The sequence below is a fragment of the Moschus berezovskii genome, chromosome 8 (assembly GCF_049115385.1).
Source record: "Moschus berezovskii isolate FMDL1 chromosome 8, NW_MosBer_1.0, whole genome shotgun sequence".
Taxonomy (NCBI): domain Eukaryota; kingdom Metazoa; phylum Chordata; class Mammalia; order Artiodactyla; family Moschidae; genus Moschus; species Moschus berezovskii.
Window position 1 is genome coordinate 108218604 of NC_142467.1, and position 14172 is coordinate 108232775.

The 14172-nt window shown below is 48.6% G+C and overlaps 1 protein-coding gene across 4 annotated transcripts in view; it reads left to right on the forward strand.

Moving 5' to 3' along the window:
* Positions 1–14172, forward strand: part of GATAD2A (GATA zinc finger domain containing 2A) — a 97405-nt gene that overhangs the window by 57643 nt on the left and 25590 nt on the right. For 3 of the 4 annotated variants that reach the window (XM_055431366.2, XM_055431370.2, XM_055431365.2), the window contains exon 3: positions 3384–3652. In XM_055431366.2, coding sequence (XP_055287341.1) covers positions 3384–3652 — 269 coding nt within the window. The remainder of the gene's footprint in view (positions 1–3383; positions 3653–14172) is intronic. The other variant, XM_055431369.2, reaches the window with a different exon arrangement.

Consider the following 14172-nt stretch of genomic DNA (forward strand, 5'->3'; position numbering starts at 1 on the left):
GATTTGTCTGTGCTGGGTGCTGGGGAAGCCTCTGGTGTAGCTGGAGCTTGTCCCTCTTGGGCCCGAGGACTACCTGGGCTGCGTCCTGCTTACCAGCCAGGTTTTGTCTGGAGAGAGTGAGAACGGGGACTGAAGCCCCTTGGGCTCCAGCCCTGCTCCTCGGGGGCAGCCTGTGCCTCAGGCAGCCTTGGCCTGGTGGTGCCCCTTTTTGGTGGGCTTGCTGCTCTCGGGCTATGCCCTGAAGGCAGCAGCAAGCTCGGGGTCCTGCCTCAGTTAGAGGGGCTGCTCTCTGCAGGCCAGCGGTTCTCCTCCAGCCTGCGGTGGACCTTACGTGGTGGCGTCTGTCGCTGCTACTCTGCTATCCCTTCGTTCTCTTCCCCTCACTCTCCAGGAGTTGTGAGACAGATCCTGATTAGCCGGTTGGGGTGATATATCCTCTTCAGCTGCTCTTCAGAAAGTACCCTGGTGCTCCTCCTCGCTGCGTCTTGCAGAAATTGTCCGTTCTGCTTCATTCCTAGATCATACTTCGTTCCTCAAGGCTGGTTTCTTTCCCACAACTTTTTTTTTTTTTTTTGCTGTACCTGCAGGGCGGTGCCGCCAGCCCTGATGTGCTGGATTGGGTCACAGGTCCTTCCTGCTGAGAGGAGGGTGGGGCCCCTCCTTCCTCGCACCTGCCCTCCCCAGGAGCAGTTGCCTGGCGGGCTGGAGATTGGCTGGCGGCAGGCCCCATGTGGGCACTAAGGCAGCCGCCTTCCCAGTGGCGGAGGAGGCTCCACCCAAGGAGGGGGAGGTCAGAGCCTGAGACTCCATCCCCCTCCACCCCCTGCTGTCCCCACCCACTCCAGCTGTGCACATCCTTCGTGGGGGAAGGATGCAGCTGCTGGGCCCCCCAACCCCAGCAGCCTGCCAGAGGCCCAGGGAGCCCCTGGGGTTGGCAGAGTTCCAGCCCCTCGGCTTCCGAGTGAGCTGCCCTGACGCTGCACGCCAGCACAAGCAGACGGGTCTCCCAGGTCCTCGGCTGGGGACCCTGACCACGTCTGAGTCTGGAGGGAGCAGCCCGTGGGTGTGAAACTCCACTCTGGCCCCCTGGGACCACTTGTCCCACACCAGTGATGGTGAAATGAGGTCACTGGGGCGCTGCCTCGCTGGTCTGATGGCCTCATGCAGAGCGACCTCCTTGTTCTCACTCCCCAACCTTCCCCCACCCCAACGTTGTTCTTCATATTGACAGTCGTGAGGAAGGGCTTCAGACTGAAACCGGGGTGCAGATGAGCTTCGTGGGTTGGAGCCTGGGGCTTGCTGCTCTGGAAGCTTGTCCTGGGGGGGCCCTCTGGGCTGGCCAGACTGAGAGCTTCTCCCTAAGGGACAGCATTTTCTCTGACAACAGTGGGGGACCTCCTTGCCTGAGATCCTGGACTCCCCACATCTTTTACACCCAGTAGGCTCCTCTCTGGTCCTGGAAGCACAGGTAGTCACTACTCAAAGTGACCACTGAAATCACAGCTCTCATCCAATTCCCCAAATGTTGGAGCAGCTCCTGTTGTTTAGGCAGTGCCCCAAAGGAAAGTGACCGGTCCCTTCCACGATGAGGGAGAAAAAGGGAGGGTGACTTCCATTCAGGGCATTGACTTGTTCGCAGCTCACGGGGAAATAGGACAGACTCAGCAGTCTGACAGTTTGTGGGATCTAGGGGGCTGAAGTGGTGAGGCAGGTGCAGGCTGGGGTGCCAGGAGGGTTTGGGGGCAGATGGAGGCCAAGTTGATAGCCTGTACCCTTGAGCTTCAGAGTTTTCAAGCTCTGCCTGGAATGGGGAGCATCCTGGGGGCTGACATGGCCATTGGGAAACCTTGATTCCACCCTTTTGGACTGCCTGTGGGAGCAGATGTCTGAGTGCCCAGGCTTGGCCACGCTGGCCTAACACACGTGTCAGACGGATGCTCTGCCTCCTGTGCCAGGAGCATGGAGCAGCTGTCACTTCCCTTCCTTTCAGTTTGAGTCCAAGGCAGTGCCTTGCGCTGTTGCTCATTTGTGAAGTCGGCTGCTTTAAAGAGGTGGCAGATGAGTTGCCTCAGGAGTGTGTCCCACATACAGCCATGTGGCTCCTTCACTGCCCTGTACCACCCCCCAGATTCCAGAAGTTGGGCTCTGGACTGATTCTGTCTGGCCCTACCCAGAACAGGCCTCCCAGGGGTTTTGCTGGGGAGAAACCCAGGTGCTGGGTACCCTGCCTGCGTGGACACAGCCAGGAGGTCTTCAGTGTGGGCACACTGCGGCGGGTGGTTGGGGTTCCCCAAGGGGCTACCGTGTTGGTAGGTGTGGGCATTGACTGTCCTGTGGAGAACTGGTACTTCGGGAGTTCAGGGGCCTGGCAGCTTAGATGCTTTTTGTCCTGTGATGAACTCTTGCGTGGCTTCTTAGATCCTGGCCATCGGAACTCTGGTTTCCAGTGTCCTGCCCCGTTGGGACATCAAGGCTGGTCTCTGAGCGTCCCCTTTAAGAGCAAGTACCTATGTCCCAGACTGGGTTGTGGAATGCCAGCAGTCTCCCTGCAAACAGCCATCACTGCGGTCTTCCTTCACTGTCTCTGTGAGGGTTAACAACACTTCAGCTTGTTGTCTGGAACCGGTTCAGACTGGTTTTCTGGAAAGTGCTTTGTCTCTCAGACTGAATCCTGGGAAGGGTCATGTGGAGCCCAGTGATGTCATGGGATCAAAACCTGACTCAGCATTTTTCCCCCCCTCTTTTCTTTCTTATTTCAATCAAGATATGTGTGTGCTGCAGGTACAGGGTGCTGGGCCAGGCCTCACCCCATTCAGAGTTCGCTTTGTCGGCAGTCAAAGGGTTAAATGGGATCTCCCCCTGCCCCTCCCCGCCCTGCTGAGATGAGCAGGCAGTGAGGGGCTGCCCCTGGGTGAAGGGGGAAGAAGGGTCAGCCCTTATCAGGGCAGGGCTGGACTTGGGCTGTGGCCCTGCTCCTGGGACAGCATGGTGCCCCCTTCTTGGGTTCCAGATAGCTCACCCAGTGCTCTTGATCCCGCCGGAGGGGTCAGACCTAGAACGGTTTCCTCTATTTGCTCTTGAGTCTGGAATGCAGAGATTACCCCCTTCTTTCTGACAAGCAGCCACCTTCCCTTGTTCCTGTCCAGTCCCTGTAGGTTTCTGATCCCGGACAGGGCGATGCATAGCTTGGCTTCCCAGATACTCTGTTGCTCCTGCTCAGGGCCGTGAAGAAATGTTCTGGGCATGCTTTGTGGGCCGTTCCTTTGTTGTACCCACTTCTGCCATTGTCACATGGTGAGGCAAACACTCCAAGATGACATTGTGAAAAGTTTCTAAAACTTGGTTGTTCTGTTTAAATGTCCTCTTTTCTCCTTCCCCTAAAGTTCAGAATGACTGAAGAAGCATGCCGAACACGGAGTCAGAAACGAGCGCTTGAACGGGACCCAGCGGAGGACGATGTGGAGAGCAAGAAGATAAAAATGGAGAGAGGAGTGTTGGCCTCAGATTTAAATGCTGACGGAGACACGCGAGTGACGCCGGAGTCAGGAGCAGGCCCCGCCCAAGGGCTGGTGAGGGGGACGGAGGCGACGGCCGTGGGCAGAGGCGAAGGGCAGGTGGGCGACGGGCCTGTGGACATGCGAACCACGCACAGGTGAGCAGCAGGGGCTGGGCACCGGGGGCGAGCAGGTGGAGGTGGAGCTGCCCGTCAGGCCTGCAGGAAGCAGCTTTTGGTGGGTGATCATGGAGATGGCTGTGGGCTCCAGCTCCGACACCTGCCCACTGTCCTGGCCAAGGGACCCTCCTCCTGGGGCCCAGCCATCTGTAGCGTGGGGTGGGTCTCACAGAATGGGGGTGGTAGCCTCTGTGGGCTCCCCTGCTTGGCAGCAGGTCTTAACTGAACATGTACCTGTGTCCAACTCTGTGCTTCTGGTTTTTAGGGAAGCTTGAGTTTTTCATTTGGTCCTGCCTCCCTGCTTTTCACGTCTAGGGCACCGGGGGCCAGAGAGGCTGCTGCCCCCTGCCTGGGTCATTGGGCTGTGGGCAGTCTGGAGCCACCACTCCTCCTAGGCAGGGATGGCAGGGGTGTGTGGGAAGAGAAACCCCTCTCTTCCCAAGTTCGGTACCGTGTGCTTCACTGGTTTCCCCGTAATCAGTACTGATGGCTTCAAAAGTAACTTTTCCAATCCTTAACTTGAAAGAAATAAGACTCAGTGTACCACCCCATTTCTTTTCTCCCTGTAAAAAGAATTGCAGCGCCCTGCCCCCACCCCGCCCGGGTCCTACGGCCCCTCCTCCCTGGAGAGCTCAAGTGAGCGCTGCTCTGTGCAGAGTTCACCGCTTCTGCCCGTGAGCAGGCAGCTGGGGGCGTGTGGGTGTGGCCGCAGCCTCCTGAGCAGCCCCTCTGCCCGTCTCAGCCCGCCTCTTGTCCTCCTCAGTGCCGCCTCTGCACACCCCCTTCCGGATCTGTTCTCCCGGGGTCGGGGGTGGCAGGAGGTGGAGGTGCAGCTCTGGAGAACCTGGGTGCCCTTCCCTTCTTGTGCTGACTAATCCCGCAGAGGGACCCCAGCCTGCAGGCTTTGTGTTAAATTCACTGGGGGCCCAGACGGTTGCTGTTCTAAGGACTTCAGAGATTGTCTGACTCGGTATTTCTCAGCTTTAAAAGTTTTCAGCTCCTTGAGATAAATGGGGAACTTAACCCCCTCCTGCTGGGGAAGCCCATTAGTTGGGGTGGTGTGCTTTGTGTTCTTGCTACCCAGAAAGGCCTTTTCTATCTGACTCTGCTTTCTGCCCTCCCTGTTTTAAAACCAGAGGCCTCTTTTAAAGTTCTGGAAATTAAATTGTGAGTTTGGGTCTGCTTTCCCTTCAACAATGTCACATGTGGGTGAAGAGAAGGAAGAGCCCACATTTGTGGAGATTTGCTGGGTCCCTCTTATGTTCCTAGGTGGCAGTGGTTTAGTCGTTAAGTTGTGACCGACTATTGCAACCCCATGGACCATAAACCACCAGGCTCCTCTGTCCAAGGCATTTCCCAGGCAAGAATAGTGAAGTGATTGCCATTTCCTTCTCCAGGGACTCTTCCTGACTCAGGGATCAAACCTGTATCTCTTGCATTGCAGACAGTCTCCTGCATTGTAGGCGGATTCTTTACCACTGAGCTGCTAGGGAAAACCCTGTTTATGGGTGTCTGGTCTGCATTTTTTCCTTGTAATCACCATGCTCCCCTGTAGGGCAGGCTAGTGAATTGTGAGGTTAAGTGAAGGAGCATAGAAGAACGTGGAGAGCAAGCGACAGACTAACCCAGGCACACAGGTCCTCCTGTGGGACTACAGACACCCTGGTGTCTCCAGACATGAAGCAGTGTGAGATTGTGGAAAGAGTCTGGCTTTGGCAGAGTAGGGGTCAGCTCACACTCCCTGGCTGACCTTGGGTAGATGACCTTAGTCTGTGCTTCTTCATTTGTAAAATGGGTGATAATGTCTGCTTTGCATCTCTAGGTGACAGGTGTGTATGCGGAAATTGACCATGGTGCGTGGCCCATGGTGCGTGGCATGAGAAGTATTGGTGACAAGTACTTTTTAGTTTTAGACTTTACTTAAAATTAAAATAAAATGTCGCATATAGAGCTTAGTGTCTCCTTGAGTGCCCACACAGAATGTTCTATCTGGTCTGTTGGAGAATTTTGACAGAATAATAGGATCAAGTCTAGCCCAGAACCATTCTAGCACTAATCTTTTTGGGGGTGGGTGGCCATGGTTTCTGTATGAGAAGCTGGCAGTCTTTGGATCCTCATTGAGAGCATCTGGCTCATCCCTTGGGAGCCTCCACAGAGAACTTCACTTGATGGAAGTGTAGCGCGCGATGAAAAGCTGACATGTGCCACCTGGTGTGCTTCACACACTGATCTCCTTGTAGCTCAAATCAAGAAACGCCATGTTATTTGGCCCCTCATACCCTCTTGTTGTAATTGCCCTCTGAGTAACCACTCGCTTGACTTCCAACAGCAGAGGTTAGTTTTTCCACTTTAAATAATTGGAATTATGTAGTTTCATTCAGCATAATGTTTGTGAAGTTTACTTATGTTGTTCTGTTCTGTTCAGTCGCTCAGTCGTGTCCGACTCTTTGCGACCCCGTGGACTGTAGCCTACCAGGCTTCTCCATCCATGGGATTCTCCAGGCAGGAATACCGGAGTGGGTTACCATTTCCTTCTCCAGGGGATCTTCCCGACCCAGGGATCGAACCTGGGTCTTCCGCATTGGAGGCAGACGCGTTAACCTCTGAGCCACCAGGGAAGCCCTACTTATGTTGTTACCTTTAATATTTTGTGGATTTTTGAGTCTCAGATGCGCATGTGGGCTCTTTCATTGTGGTGAATAGGCTTAGTTGCCCTGCGGCATGTGGGATCTTAGTTCTCCGACCAGGGATTGAACCCATGTCCCCTGAACTGGAAGGCAGATTCTTAACCAGGGGACCACCATGGAAATCCCAAATTTACTTGTGTTGTTGAATGTTGGAATAATCTTTTTTTCGGTGCCATGTAGTATTTTTCTAGAATTTCTGTTTGGCTTTTTTTATTTCATTAATTAATTCTTATTGCAGTATAATTGCTTTACAGTGTTTTGTTAGCTTCTACTGCTTAGTGAAGAGAATCAACCATACATACACATATATCCCTTCCCTTTTGTGTTTCCGTCCTATTTAGGACACCACAGTGCATTAAATAGAGTTCTCTGTGCTGTATACTATGTTCCAGTTGTCTGTTTTATATAGCATATCAGTAGTGTATATGTCTCAGTCCCAGTCTCCAAATTCATCCAGTACACTCCTTTCCCCTTGGTTTGGCTCTTTTTAAAAACTGCTTCTTTCTTTCATGCTGTCCTATTCTTATGATCCAGTTTAGGCATATTGAAAAGCAGAGACATTACTTTGCCAACCACGGTCCATCTAGTCAAGGCTGTGGTTTTTCCAATGGTCATGTATGGATATGAGAGTTGGACGGTGAAGAAAGCTGAGCGCTGAAGAATAGATGCTTTTGAACTGTGGTGGTGGAGAAGTCTCTTGAGAGTCCCTTGGACTGCAAGGAGATCCAACCAGTCCATCCTAAAGGAGATCAGTCCTGGGTGTTCACTGGAAGCACTGATGCTAAAGCTGAAACTCCAATATTTTGGCCACCTCATGCGACGAGTTGACTCACTGGAAAAGACTCTGATGCTGGGAGGGGTTGGGTGCGGGAGGAGACGGGGACGACAGAGAATGAGATGGCTGGATGGCATCACCGACTTGATGGAGGTGAGTTTGGGTGAACTCCGGGAGTTGGTGATGGACAGGGAGGCCTGGCGTGCTGTGATTCATGGGGTTGCAAAGAGTCGGACTCTACTGAGCGACTGAACTGAACTGAGGCATATTGAAGACTAGCGGGAGTTTCTGGTGGCTTCTAGCAGAGAGAATTTTTTCTTTAAGGAAGTGGCTGGTGAATTTAAATCAAGATACAACTTTAAAAAAAAACTACTTTGGGGGATTTAGAGTATGTGGAGATTGATTAAGAAGTAGCAGGATGAGTTTTCTCTTTCTCTACAGTTCCTCTTTTCATCTCTGGCATTTTTTTCTGACATAGTCTTCCAATGTGTATGTTTTATTTTCAAAATGAGTCAAGACTGGAAGGCAGCTTCCAGCAGTGATTGAGTAAAGAGAGATTGTCAAATCCTTTTCCCCCCCAAAAAACAGCTATAAAGCAGGACAGAATTGACAGCCCAGCCCTCCCCTCCTCCCTGAATCAACCATTTCAGCATCCTGGAGATGGACCAGAAGCATGCAACAATCTGAGAAGGGTTTATGCTTAAGAAACTGCTGAAATTGTGGGTTAAAATGGTGAAAATCTGTGTCACTTAACCTGGTGCTGCTCTCATGCCCTCTGCCCAGCTCTGTTCATAGGGAGGTTCTGCCAGCCAGTGCAGGCTGTGATGGGTGAGAAGGGACTCAACTCAGTTTAGAGTGGTGGGCAACAGCCTTGTTGGCTGAGGGGACAGTTTTGAAGATGAACACGTGGGGAGGGACAATAGCTCTGTTAGCCCACATTTGCAGGCATATTTGGGGCAAGAGAGAAAAACTGAAGAAAGAATCCCCAGAAATGTATTTGAGGAGAGTTTATCCAGGAAGCTCAACAAATCTCAAGCAGCATATATGCAAAGAGATCTATACCTAGCACATCATAGTCCAACTGTTACAAGCCACAGAAAACGAGGAAATATCAAAAGTAGCAAGAGAGGAACAACTCATGACACATAGTTCAGTTCAGTTCAGTCGCTCAGTCGTGTACGACTCTCTGCGACCCCATGAATCACAGCACGCCAGGCCTCCCTGTCCATCACCAACTCCCGGAGTTTACCCAAACTCACCTCCATCAAGTCGGTGATGCCATCCAGCTATCTCATCCTCTGTTGTCCCCTTCTCCTCCTGCCCCCAATCCCTCCCAGCATCAGAGTCTTTTCCAATGAGTCAACTCTTCACATGAGGTGGCCAAAGTATTGGAGTTTCAGCTTCAGCATCAGTGCTTCCAGTGAACACCCAGGACTGATCTCCTTTAGGATGGACTGGTTGGATCTCCTTGCAGTCCAAGGGACTCTCAAGAGTCTTCTCCAACACCACAGTTCAAAAGCATCAATTCTTTGGCGCTCAGCTTTCTTCACTGTCCAACTCTCACATCCATACATGACCACGGGAAAAACCACAGCCTTGACTAGACGGACCTTTGTTGGCAAAGTAATGTCTCTGATTTTTAATATGCTATCTAGATTGGTCATAACTTTCCTTCCAGGGAGTAAGCGTCTTTTAATTTCATGGCTGCAATCCCCATCTGCACTGATTTTGGAGCCCCCAAAAAATAAAGTCTGACACTGTTTCCACTGTTTCCCCATCTATTTCCTATGAAATGATGGGACCAGATGCCATGATCTTTGTTTTCTGAATGTTGAGCTTTAAGCCAACTTTTTCACTCTTCCTCTTTCACTTTCATCAAGAGGCTTTTTAGTTCCTCTTCACTGTCTGCCATAAGAGTGGTGTCACCTGCATAGCTGAGGTTATTGATATTTCTCCGGGCAATCTTGATTGCAGCTTGTGCTTCTTCCAGCCCAGGGTTTCTCATGATGTACTCTGCATATAAATTAAATAAGCAGGGTGACAATATACAGCCTTGACGTACCCCTTTTCCTATTTGGAACCAGTCTGTTGTTCCATGTCCAGTTCTAACTGTTGCCTCCTGACCTGCATACAGGTTCCTCAAGAGGCAGGTCAGGTGGTCTGGTATTCCCATCTCTTTCATAATTTTCCACAGTTGATAGTGATCCACACAGTCAAAGGCTTTGGCATAGTCAATGAAGCAGAAATAGATGTTTTTCTGGAACACTTGCTTATTTGATGATCCATCGGATGTTGGTAATATGATCTCTGGTTCCTCTGCCTCTTCTAAAACCAGCTTTAACATCTGGAAGTTCACGGTTCACATATTGCTGAAGCCTGGCTTGGAGATTTTTGAGCATTACTTTACTAGCGTGTGAGATAAGTGCAATTGTGTGGTGTTTGAGCATTCTTTGGCATTGCCTTTCTTTGGGATTGGAATGAAAACTATCCTTTTCCAGTCCTGTGGCCAGTGCTGAGTTTTCCATATTTGCTGGCATATTGAGTACAGCACTTTCACAGCGTCATCTTTCAGGATTTGAAATAGCTCAACTGGAATTCCATCACCTCCACTAGCTTTGTTCGTAGTGATGCTTCCTAAGGCCCACTTCACATTCCAGGATGTCTGGCTCTAGGTGAGTGATCACACCATCATGATTATCTGGGTTGTGAAGATCTTTTTTGTACAGTTCTTCTGTGTATTCTTGCCACCTCTTCTTAATATCTCCTGCTTCTGTTGGATCCATACCATTCTGTCCTTTATCAAGCCCATCTTTGCATGAAATGTTCCTTTGATATCTCGAATTTTCTTGAAGAGATCTCTAGTCTTTCCCATTCTGTTGTTTTCCTCTTTCTTTGCATTGATCGCTGAGGAAGGCTTTCTTATCTCTCCTTGCTATTCTTTGGAACTCTGCATTCAGATGCTTATATCTTTCCTTTTCGCTTCTTTTCTTTTCACCGCTATTTGTGAGGCCTCCTCAGACAGCCATTTTGCTTTTTTGCATTTCTTTTCCATGGGGATGGTCTTGATCCCTGTCTGCTGTACAGTGTCACGAATCTCCGTCCATAATTCATCAGGCACTCTATCAGATCTAGTCCCTTAATTTCTCACTTCCACTGTATAATCTTAAGGGGATTTGATTTAGGTCATACCTGAATGGTCTAGTGGTTTTCCCTACTTTCTTCAATTTAAGTCTGAATTTGGCAATAAGGAGTTCATGATCTGAGCCACAGTCAGCCCCCGGTCTTGTTTTTGCTGACTGTATAGAGCTTCTCCATCTTTGACTGCAAAGAATATAATCAGTCTGATTTCGGTGTTGACCCTCTGGTGATGTCCACGTGTAGAGTCTTCTCTTGTGTTGTTGGAAGAGGGTGTTGCTATGACCAATGCGTTCTCTTGGCAGAACTCTATTAGCCTTTGCCCTGCTTCATTCTGTATTCTAAGGCCAAATTTGCCATAATCACAGAAAACTAGTCAATCTGATCACATGGACCACAGCCTTGTCTATCTCAATGAAATTGAGCCATGCCGTGTGGGGCCACCCAAGACAAGCGGGTCATGGTGAAGAGGTTTGACAGAATGTGGTCCACTGGAGAAGGGAATGGCAAACCACTTCAGTATACTTGCCTTGATAACCCCGTGAACAATATGAAAAGGCAAAATGATAGGATAATGAAAGAGGAACTCCCCGGGTCGGTAAGTGCCCAGTATGCTACTGGAGATCAGTGGAGAAATAACTCCAGAAAGAATGAAGGGGTGAAGCCAAAGCAAAAACAATTCCCAGTTGTGGATGTGACTGGTGATAGAAGCAAGGTCCAATGCTGTAAACAGCAGTATTGCATAGGAACCTGGAATGTTAGGTCCGTGAATCAAGGCAAATTAGAAGTGTTCAAACAGGAGATGGCAAGAGTGAACATCGACATTCTAGGAATCATTGAACTAAAATGTACTGGAATGGGTGAATTTAACTCAGATGACCATTATATCTACTACTGTGGGCAGGAATCCCTTAGAAGAATTGGAGTAGCCATCATGGTCAACAGGAGAGTCTGAAATGCAGTACTTGGATGCAGTCTCAAAAATGACAGAATGATCTCTGTTCGTTTCCAAGGCAAACCATTCAGTATTACAATAATCCAACCCTGTGCCCCAACCAGTAACGCTGAAGAAGCTGAAGTTGAACGGTTCTATGAAGACCTATAAGACTTTTTAGAACACCCATGTCCTATAAGGGAAGCATTAATATAATTAACAGCTGACTTCTCACCTGAGACATTCAGATGGAAACCAAAAGGGAACTGAATGCATTCAAAGTACTAAAAGAAGAAAACTGTCAACCCAGAATTCTCAATGCATCAAAACTGTCCCTCAGAAACAAAAGCAGAAAGACATTTTCAGATAAACAAAGACTGAGAGGATTTGTTGCTGGCAGATCTGCTGGTTCTTCAAGCTGAAAGGAAATGACATGTTGGTAACTTAGGTTCACAGGAAGAAATAAAGAGTTCTGGGAAAGGTAGATGTGGGCTACTGTAAAAGACTTTTTCCCCTCATTTCTTCTTAGTTAAAAGACAAGAAAGCATCTAAAGCATTAACTGTATAGCACTGGGTAGAATTGACAAAAACGACCGTAGCTCTTTGGCAGTTGATCAGAAGTATATAACAATCTGTGTATTTATAACATACATAGATATATAATATATGGGACAACAGTAGTACAGAAGGAATGCAATGGAGCTGTATAGGAATAAAGTTTTTCCATTTTTCCAGGATCAGGTTAGTGTTAATCTGAAGCCGATTGTGATCTTAGTAAAATGCTTATTGTAATCCCTAGAGCAAAGATCCCCTGGAGAAGGAAATGGCAACCCACCCCAGTATTCTTGTTGGAGAATCCCATGAACAAAGAAGCCTGGCAGGCTAGTCTGTGGGGTCACAAGAGTCGGTCAGGACTGAACTACTAAGCACAACACACAGAGCAACTATTAAGAAAATAAGTTTAAAATATTGTTTGAAAAATCAACAGAAGAATTTAGTGGTACATTAAATATTTGACACAAAAGAAAGCAATCAGTGAGGAACAGAAGAACAAAAAAGAAGGAAGACATGTAGAAAACAAATAGCAAAATGATGAATGTGTAAATCCACCCAGATCAGAAATATATTAAATGTGAGTGGTTTAAATACTTCTTTCAAAAGGCAGAGGTTGTCAGACCAGATAAAAGGGCAAGATAAAGCTTAATTATATATCGTCTATAAGAGACACCCCTTAGATCCTTAGACAGAAGGATAAGGAAGAGACACCATAAATAACCATAAGAAAACTAGAATGACTGTATTAATATCAGATAAAATTAACTTTGGCTTCCCAGGTGGCACAGTGGTAAAGAATCCAGCTGCCAATGCAGGAGATTTGTTAAGGGATACCAGTTTGATACTTGGGTCAGGAAGATCCCCTGGAGGAGGAAATGGCAACCCAGTATTCTTGCCTGGAAAATTCCGTGGACAGAGGAGCCTAAAGGGCTACAATCCATGGGGTCACAAAGAGTTGGGATATGCCTGAACGTGTGCGCATACATGCCCACACAATCTACTTTAAGACAAAAAACATTCCTAAAGCCAAAGAGGGACACTTTTTTTTTTTTCTTTTTTAATGTGGACCATTTTTAAGTCTTTGTTGGATTTGTTACGATATTGCTTCTGTTTTACGTTTTGGTTTTTGGCCACGAGGCTCCCTGATCAGAAATCGAATCTACACCCCTCTCAACCAGAGAACCACCAAGGAAGTCGCAAAGAGGGTCATTTTTTTTAATTGCACAGCAGGAAGTTGTAACAGTCACAAATGTACATCTACTTAATGATAGAGTCCCAAAATAGCTGAAACATAAACTGATAGTATTGCTAATAGAAATAGATAATTCATAAATTGTAGTTAGAGACTTCATACTTCTCTTTAAGTAATTGGTAGAGCAACTAAGCTGAAAATTGGCAAGATTCTGGAAGACTTGAAGAGCACTGATTCTGTTTGGCTAAAGGGTGTCTATAGAATACCGGGAAATCCATCTCATATGCACGTGGCACAGGGTGGATCATAGACTAGGCCATAAAACAAGTCTCAAGGGTGGCTCTATTAAAAAAGACAATAACAAGTGTTGGCGGGGATATGGAGAGGTTGAAACCCTTATACGTTGCTGATGGGAATGTAAAATGACATGAGCAGCTTGGGAGTTTCTTAAAAAGTTAGATGTGACCAAGTTAGCGCATGACCCAGCAATCTATCAAGGAATGTACCTGAGAAAGTACATCTGCACAAACACAAATGCATGGGCGTCCATAACAGCATCATTTCTCTGGCAGGTCCTGTGCTGGTCCTTGGGGGCCGAAGTGATGGGACAGGGTTTTCTAGGGTACCATAGTGTGGTCAGAGAACCTGCAGAGGTGTTGGGGAGCCTTGATTTTAGGGGTGTGGCTCACAAGGGCTGAAAGTCACTGGGCACCTGAGCAGACCATCTCTATTTCCTTATTTTACCTTGGGGGGAAACAAAGCTAGGGCTCCTAGGTCTCGGGCACAGCAGGGGCAGACTCGGAGCCCCATTTCTGCTTCTCACCAACCAGCCCTATGGGCCTTGAGTGGATGTGTGGGGCAGGTGGCATGGTGACTGCCTTTGCTGGCTTCCACTGGGTACGTGGTCTTCAGGCAGCTGCTTCACTTGCTCTTTTCCCCGTTCTGCGTCATGTGTCTCTTTTGATCTGGGACAAAGCTTTACTTGGCCCAGTGGTGTTGCCCTGTGGCGTGGATGGAGGCACTCTGATGTGTGTTCTTATCCCCACCAAGGTGCCTGCAAAGCAGGCCACGTTTGAAGTGGGTATCCTTGATGACAGAATCACTGCCCCGTCCTTCTGTGGGACTCTGATAGGGGTGGGCGACACTCTGTATGGAAGCCAGGGTTCTCAAATCATTTGCCAGTAAGACAGGACTTAGCTACCCACAGGGGTGAGTGGTGTG